The sequence below is a fragment of the Hordeum vulgare genome, chromosome 1H (assembly GCF_904849725.1).
Source record: "Hordeum vulgare subsp. vulgare chromosome 1H, MorexV3_pseudomolecules_assembly, whole genome shotgun sequence".
Lineage (NCBI taxonomy): Eukaryota > Viridiplantae > Streptophyta > Magnoliopsida > Poales > Poaceae > Hordeum > Hordeum vulgare.
Window position 1 is genome coordinate 377,397,242 of NC_058518.1, and position 8,775 is coordinate 377,406,016.

Here is an 8,775-nt window from a genome sequence, read left to right on the forward strand (position 1 = left end):
TTTTAGGGCTGATTTGAGACGACTTTTTCACGGCAGCCCGACCACATACCTCCACGGTTTTTCCTCTAGATCGTGTTTCTACGGAGCTCAGGCGGAGCCCTACTGAGACAAGATCATCACCAACCTCCGGAGCGCCATCACGCTGCCGGAGAACTCTTCTACCTCTCCGTCTCTCTTGCTGGATCAAGAAGGCCGAGATCATCGTCGAGTTGTACGTGTGCTGAACGCGGAGGTGCCGTCCGTTCAACACTAGATCGTGGGACTGATCGCGGGACGGTTCGCGGGGCGGATCGAGGGACGTGAGGGCGTTCCACTACATCAACCGCGTTCACTAACGCTTCTGCTGTACGGTCTACAAGGGTACGTAGATCACACATCCCCTCTCGTAGATGGACATCACCATGATAGGTCTTCGTGCGCGTAGGAAATTTTTTGTTTCCCATGCGACGTTCCACAATAGTCTATGCTACCAAGCATCCCTGGGAAGCCCGTGTTGGCATTCATCGCCAACAAACGGGTTGTATCTTCAGCACTCGGCTCTCTCAAGTACTCATGGCCAAACACAGCAACAGCAGCCTTGCAGAACTTATAGAGGGACTCTAGGCAAGTAGACTCGCTCATATGGACGTACTCGTCAATAAGATCACGCGGAACTCCGTATGCAAGCATTCAGATGGCGGCAGTGCATTTATGATAAGAGGAAAAACTTATCTTGCCAAAGGCATCCTCTTTGCACTCGAAATAGTCATCATAGCCGACCACCCCCTCTCTAATACGGTTGAGAAGATGCCTACTCATACGGAAACGACGGCGGAATTTTTGATGCTTGAACAATGGGTTTGTTGTATCAAAGTATTCCTTCCAAAGAAGGAAATGCCCACTCTCTCTGTTGCGATTCAACGCCGAAAGGTGGACCGGAATGGAGCCACGAAACAATGGCCGCTGGCTGTTGAGCTGGTGATGGACCAACACGGCAGCTAATACCTCCTCCTCGTCATCGGACGATGAATCATCGGAGTCACAAAGGAAATTGTGAAAACAGAACTCATCGACGGAGTCCATTTTGTACCTTGGCAAACTGTTGAACAACTTGCGAGCGTCGACGAAGAAGACGGACGGCGAAGGGAGTGGAGGGGCGCGGCAGTGGGAAGCAGTTGAGGGAGTGGACGAGCGTGCCGGTGAGGATCTGACCGTGCGGCGAGGTGGCTCCCCGGCGAAATGTGTGGTGGGGGGTGCGATAGTGGGAAGCAGTTGGCTCCCCGGCGGCAAGACGACGACGGCGGCAGGCGACATGGGAGTGGGCGGCGTTGCTGGGCGGATGTGGAGGCGCCGGCAGCTGGCAAAGTCGTCGAAAAAATGGGCGACGGCGTCGACGACGAAGGAGGCGGACGAGGGTTGGATGTGGGAGGCCAATGTGCCTCCGACCAGCGTTCCCGGGGGAAGAGAAGGCGAGCGTGCGCGCGTCCGTCGCATGTCTGCGCCGACGTTAATTCGGCTTAAAAATGGGTCGGGAATGGATTGCACGTGGACGAAAACCGGACGCGCGTCTGTTTGGATCGGCGCGTTTAGCCGTCTTTTGTGTCCGCGCCGACCCAAACGAATGACGACAAATGAAATGGGTCGCCCCATTGGAGTTGCTCTAACATCCTACCGTCGAAGTCCTCGACGGTACGACCGTCACGCCACTCCAACCCTTAGAATGGCATTTGAGGGACATTAGGCCAACTGCACCGCACGACCCCATTCTGTCCGGCCCCGTCCGTTTGGGGTAAAAGGGACAAACAGGTCGGCCCACCGCGAGACGGCCCGGACCCATTCTGTCTGTTTCGTGTCCAGCACGACCCATTTTGAGCGCAAACTAGTGCGGGATTGGGGTCGCGGCGGACACCAAACGGACGCGCGCTCGTCCGCATCGGGGACGCGTGGCAGGCGGACACCAACCTCCCACCCACCCGCATCAATGCGCACGAGCGACCGGGCCCGCCTGTCATCCGCCCAAGGGACGGTCGCGGTCCTTCTTAAATGAGGAAGCCGTGGACCGGTCGTCCACAGTTCCCATCGCCACCCCCTTGGCCTCCTCGAAGCCCGACAGTTTCCTCGCGAAACCCTAGCCTCCTCCTCGAGCTCGCCGGCCGTCGTAGCCATGGGTCTGTGGAACTACGGCCGCAAGGGCACCCACGGCCGCGAGGCTGGCTCCTTGTCGGGACGCCGCCGTGGCTTCGTCAAGGAGGAGGCCGCATCGCCATCGCGCCAGGCCGCGACTCCCTTCTCCATCGCTCCCAAGCCCGCCAGTCATCGCGACCGGCAGTACCTCAGCGTTGAGGTCTGCCGGCGCTACTAGGAGACGAGGACGCCGGTCCCGTTGAGTGATGTCCACCTCCCCAACGTGTGGCATCTCTCCGCCAACCGCGTTCCCATCCCTCCGGTGCCGATGAGCGGTCGTGCGCGCCGCGAGGAGATCGAGCGTCGTCGCCGCCTCCTCCCCGACGACCTCTACTATGACCCAAGGTGCGCCGCCGATAGCACCCTCTGGGACACATGGCTCAGGGACGAGCACGACGTGCGGCGTGCCTCATACTTCGCCGAGACGGTCGCGGGGCCGCGACGGGCACGGGAGGTGCGCGGGCGTACACGGGTGTACGGCCTCACGCCCACGTCGTCGCGTTCGCCGTCTCCGTCACCACCTCCACCTCCTCGCATGACGGAGGAGGAGGCCCGACTCATTCAGCGCATCATGGAGGACTCCATGACGATGCATGATGAGTGTCAATGGTCGGGCCTGGACCGCACCATGGCCCTCTCTGCGATCGGCGACGTCGCCATCCCCGAGCCGATGGCGGAGGATGAGGTGGCCACGTTCCCCCCGGAGCTGGTGGGCGCGTCGTGGGGCTGGTCGTGCACCGGGCCGGAGATGGCGCAGGCAGTGGGGGCGTGAACTGGTGCCCCACGCCGCCGCAGTCACCGGAGTGGGAGGCCTTGCCACGGGAAGAGGTGTTGCAGGCCAGCTTCCAGCACGCCCCCGCGCACCAGGGACCGCCGGCACACCTCTGGACGTTGCCGCCCTGCGTCGATCTCGTCAGCGACGGCGACGACGACGACACCGGCGACCAATGAAGATGGCGACGGTGACGGCAACGACGGGCGGGCTACTTTTTTTTATATGTTAATTATGTCAAAAACTGGGCCGTTTTGTGACCGTAAAAACTGGGCCTTTATTAATGTTAATCTTATTATGTTTTAAGCTTTTAAACTAAGTTTATTTATTTTTAATTGGTTTTTTAAAATCAAGTCCAACACGGACATGATTTAGGGTGCGGCCGCACGGTGGACGCACGAACGATCCAACGGACAGAGGTGGACATGGACGAATCCATTGCCGTCCCAAACGGACAAAATCCGGCCAAACCGGACGTCTGTTTAAGATCGTGCGGTGGAGTTGACCTTAACCCTCTCGTAGTAGGAAAAGAATCAAATTAAGAAATTCTTCCGAAGCAGGGTCAGATACTGCTGGACTTTTAAAAAAGTTCAAAACATGAAAATCGGCCCCGACAAGACGCACGCAGAGACCAGAACGAGAGACGACGGCGAGCAGCTAGCCCAAGCCGTACCAGCCGAGCGGCGAGCACCACCTACACTGCCGCTGGCCCCGGCTCCCACGGTCCCACGTGCAGCCTCACGCCAACCGCCCAGCCCGTGCCGTGTGGTGGCAGATACAGGAGTAGGCGAATAAATACTTGTACTAGAAGACACGGATAAGTACTGTACACTAGTGAGAGCAGAGCACTTTTCACGGGGAAGCAAACAGAAGCAGCAGCTGTTGCGTCGGAGAAGCGTAGGAGTAGCTCGGCACACCTAAAGCTGAACTAACTGACACACACACTCTGTCTCGGTGGACCCTGCGACTGTACGGCCGATGGAAGAAAGCGAGAGAGCTGCCGAGAGTGTATAGCACACAACCAATGGCCGCTGAACTGAACCGTCGATGCGTCGGCTATAGGCAAGTGACACCGTGACCAACATTTTTTTTAGTGTAGATACAGTGGACAAAAATGAATCGGGCTGTTCTGCCAATCACAGTAATGTATTGTAACTGAAAAAATAAGCGAAAAACGAGAGCTTTTTTTCAAATATTATTTGCTGAATTGTTCTCCACCTGGATCTTGCATGGATGAAGAGCCCTAGCCTCGAATCCATCCATACATGCAGAAGCTGGGCCGCCGTTTCACAGCACATCTGGAGATCGATCTGGACGACGGCTGGTCAGGAGTCACAACAGCTGACCTCACTGTCGGGTGCTGCCGAACTCGGCGTCGTACACGGCGGAGAGCTCGAAGTCGTCGTCGAACGCGGCCGGCACGTTGAGATCGAAGGACCCGAAGCTATCCCCGCATTTCGCCGGCGACGGCGAGGCGGCCAGCGGGCCGCCGAACGGCATGTGCGCGCGCTTGTGGCCGCCCAGGGCCTGCCCGGAGCCGAACACGCGGAAGCAGAACGGGCACTCGTGGACGATCGGGGCGTCGGCGCGGCAGGCCTTGCCAGCCGGCGGCGGCACGCAGCCGCCCTTGCCTTTCTTGACGCTGGCGCGGTGGCCGCCGAGAGCCTGGTACGACCGGAACACCTTCTTGCATGCGCCGCACTGGTGCCTGGCGCGTGGGTGCACGTGCACCGCCGCCGCCTCGGCGTAGTAAGCCTCGCCGGCCACGTCGCGGCCGTCCTCGCCCTCGTCAAGCAGGTGGGCGACATCGTTGGCCTCCGAGGCCCAGCGGGGCTCCGGGTCGGATCTGGACCGCGTCCACGAGTCCCGAGACAGCATCACGAGCGACATGGCCACGTCCTCCTCCTGCGTCGAATCGGAGACGGTGCTTGCCGGCTCGGGATCCGGCGCAGGCGGCGGCGCGCGCCGCCGTGCTCGCTTCGAGCGCCGTCGGCTCACGGCGAACCCCGCGCCACCGCGCGGGGACTCGGTGTCGCTCTCGCCGTCCTGCACGACCGACGACTCGCCGGCCGCCGCGGTAACCCCGCCGAAGCATCCGCCCGAGAATTCAGGCGCGCCTACCTTGCAGCTTCTTCCGGGATCCGCACGCAGGACCCAGGACAGCCATTTCGGTTGAGCTGGCTTACCATCCGTGTCCGTCGACGAGGTGGATGCCAAGGACAGTGGCGGCGACTGCTGCCGCGGTGGCGGCGGCGGCGTCGAGTACGCAGTAGCCGCGGCAGCAGCGGCAGCCGCCATGACATGGGAGCGCATGTGGCCGCCCAGCGCACGGCCATTCTGGAACCGCCGGAAGCAGAGCTTGCATGTGTGCCTGTCCATCGCCCAACAAGCAAGACCAATTGCCACACAAGGCAATGGAACAACAGAGATCAGATGCAGTAATGCTTGTGTGTTCCTGTCTTGCTCTCCTCCGCTGCTTGCTCAACGCTGGCTTCCGGTTGATCTGCCGAAGGACAGCCAGCAATGCTACGGGGAAGATCCAAGAAGGAGTGTGAGAGGTGGGAGAGGAAGAAAGAGTGGGGAGCTTAAAAGGCAGAGTAGTAGGTGACAAGCATCCCTCCACCTCCGCCAAGGAGGAAGAGCAGCGAGAGGAAGAAACAAGTGGGGAGGCGGTGAGAAAGTTGCGTAGGCGCAACACTTAAATACGCAGCAACGCAAATGGCCGAGCAATAGTAGTTAGTAGAAAAGAAGGCAGAATTTTATGGCATTTCACGTTGCAAAAGGCTTTCATGAACCGAAGAATCGCGAGATTAACTGCTCGAACAAACCTGTAAGTGCCACGAAATCGAAACGAAAATTGGACAATCAAGAAGATCGTCGGCTTTTTGGAAGATCTTCAATTCGGTCATGCGCCATACTCGGAGCGTATGCATTGCTGGTGGGAGTTACGCCCGTCACGATCCCGTACGTTTGGCCTCGCTTTTAGCGGAGAATTAAGGAGGGGAGGATCGGCTGTCCAACGCATCTTGAAGGAGAAAAAACTTGAGGAAATTATTTACTGTATTTATTGGTTGTGCGTGTGGGATACTCCACTTTGCTGTTTTATAAAGATTTGCCCATCAAAGAGGTTTATGTTATGTGGCCTCGTCAAGGCCATGGGCGAGCCAGAAACAGACCGGATTAATCCTGGAAATACTGACATGCTACTAATGTCAAATCTCGAATTCAATTGCTTCTCCAATCGCTCTGAATGTCTATGCATTCCTTGAAGCATATCCCTCATGCTCCGGCGTCAGGTTACAAACAAATTTGCTTTTGTTTTTGGAAAGGCATGCTTGCACAATGGGCAAAGGTCACTGCGGCATGTGGCTGCACATCAAATGCTACATCGATCCATTGCTGCTAGTGCTGGTACAGGCAGGGCATACGGTGTAGCCTCACGTGGACGTCGGCGGATCCGAATTGCCGGAATTCAGATTTAGTACGGTGTAAAAATCTGGGATACAGTTAATGCGTCACCGGTAAATATCAACAGATGGCTCAGAATAGAAGCAATGAATTCCAGCAAAAAAAGAAGAATATAAACATTGAAAAATGGTAAATTATTGACAAATTGTGCTGATTGGATTAGGGAGGATGAGAACGAAACGCTGCTGATTTGTTTTGCTCTGATTTCTTCATTTTCTTCTTCCGTTTTGGTTAGGTCGGCCACACCAGAAAGACGTAGTACTACCAGCGCAGAGCAAGCACGGGACGCCAACGAACAAAGAAAAGCTGTCATCTGTTTCTGCAGCCGAAATTTGATTCAAAGAATCGTCCATAAAGTCAGCCACTGGGATCATACGTCGTCCCCTCCCAATCACAGCTAACAGCCGGTCGCCCTATTTTTGGAGCAGTACCAAGTGAGAAGATTCATGACATTTCGGAGTATATACCTCTTGTCAGACTGTAACCTCCAGAAATTTCATGCCCATTTGCATCTAAATTTTGATTACCTTTTGGGCAAAGTAATTTTTATCAGTTTCTTGCATTACTGTAGCAAGAGATTCCTCCATTGTTTTACCAAGAAAGCAACATGCTCTTACAACAGCGACACAAATGGCTGAAAAATCGGTTGCACAACCAAACTGAACCAGACAATAACAAGGAAACATATCAAGATATTTGGCGATAGTTCTGTATATTGCGACATATACACTTTCATGCTTAGCTTGCGGCGGGAGCCGGTCTGCGAGCCCATGCAGCAAGAGAAGAAAACTTGGCTAGGGAACGAAGGTGATCATGCGGTTGTGCGTTGTTCGATCGCGGGTGCGACCGGCCGAAAGTTGGGCAGGTCAAGTGTTAGGGGGTGGATTAGTGATCGACGGTGGGATGAATGGGCTTGAAGATAGACGACGGAGATGACTCCCCCTCCCTCCCAACCCTCCCCCCCCCTCTCCCCCTCCCTACCTCGCCGTCGCCTGAGGCAGCCGTCGGGCAAGCCCGGGGCGAAGGATCGTGTCGGCAGGGCCTTGGCTGCCCCTGCCTCTGCATGGGGAACCCCGGATCTAGAGCGACGGCTCCATGTACGAGGCACGACAAAGCTAGCAGCCGTGCGGACGGTGGATCTGGCATCCCGGCCGCGCGGGCGGCGGGATCCGATGGTCGGCGGCAGCTTCTGCGGTGGGCGGTGCGTGTGATCTGGCGCACCCCCTCCCCCCTGTTCGGCGTGCGGGCTAGCTTGGTTGGGCCGCACTTCCTTGGATCGCCGGTTCTGTACAGGAGGTGCTGCTGGTGGCGGGGATCTACTTCGGACGAAATCCCTGATCGGCCATGGCCGGCCGCGTCGATGGCGACGCCTCAGGGCGATGTTCCCCTCCTTGGAGGCGTCAGTATGGGCTGATCCCCTCACTTCCCCTTCCTCTAGGTCTTCCGGGTGAAAGCCCTAAAATTTGTTGGGTGGCGGCGGCGCTCAAGGCGTCGTTCCCTTCTTGAAGGCGCTGCTTTGGGAACCTTAGGGCTGGGTGGCGCTTGTGGATGGTGGGCAACGGCGGTGGTGCGGCCCTATCCTAGCATGGATCTGCGTCCGCTGCTTGGAGATGGACTCGCGTAGGTGGAGGTCCTCGTTTCGCGTCATGGTGGCGTCGATGGCGGAGGCACCTGCCAAGGATGGCACCTTAATCTGCTCAGAAGATGAACCGGTGGAAGATGGTGGCGACGACACATGTGAGTGCGTCAGATCGGTTTGTGCCTCGGACTCAGTATGTGGCTCGGTCGGGGCCTCCGGCTTTAGATGTTAGGCTTAGGTGAGAGGTCTCGGTATTTGGTCCAGCTTGCACCCCTTCATTATATGGATATGAGTAGCGGCAGATGTTGCTAAGATGGCGGATTCAGTCATATCGTTGTACTACTTTGTAAGGTTCTTAGGAATAATCAATAAATTGATCACATGCATCTCCGAAATGCATAGGCCGAGGGTCATCTTCTTTTAAAAAAAGATAGACGATGGAGATTGTCTGAATCTACCCTTTGGATCTTTTATGGGGTAGTAGATAAAGTAGGAAACTATTTAATTGGTACGAAAATATTTATATTTGGCAAGCTGCAACTGTGTACTCCTATAAAACAAACTTGTTTGCCTTTTGTGCAAGGGAAATAAACTTGTTTGTCGAAACAAGTAAATGTGACTGCAGTTGTAGGGAAAAGGGTACTTTTCGTTTTGACGTAGTCTGGCTGCTGTTTTGAGCTGGGCCATGCATTCGCCTCTTTGGGCTGGCCTCGCCGTGTGTAGAAGCAATGTCCCAGATTGCATGCACCTAGCCACGTTCACTATAGAATTATATAATAATACTCTAACGTGC

General features: G+C 56.2%; 1 protein-coding gene across 1 annotated transcript; it reads right to left on the reverse strand.

Annotated features, from left to right (window-relative positions):
* Positions 1-4,002: 4,002 nt before the first annotated feature.
* On the reverse strand, positions 4,003-6,016 carry LOC123411520 (zinc finger protein ZAT9-like). The gene has a single exon (XM_045104488.1). The coding sequence runs from the start codon at positions 5,312-5,314 to the stop codon at positions 4,283-4,285; it is 1,032 nt and encodes a 343-aa protein (XP_044960423.1). The 5' UTR covers positions 5,315-6,016; the 3' UTR covers positions 4,003-4,282.
* Positions 6,017-8,775: the final 2,759 nt, after the last annotated feature.

Bases quoted from the DNA above. Each gene is read 5' to 3' on its own strand.
- LOC123411520 (XM_045104488.1), bottom strand. From the start codon at position 5,314: ATGGACAGGCACACATGCAAGCTCTGCTTCCGGCGGTTCCAGAATGGC.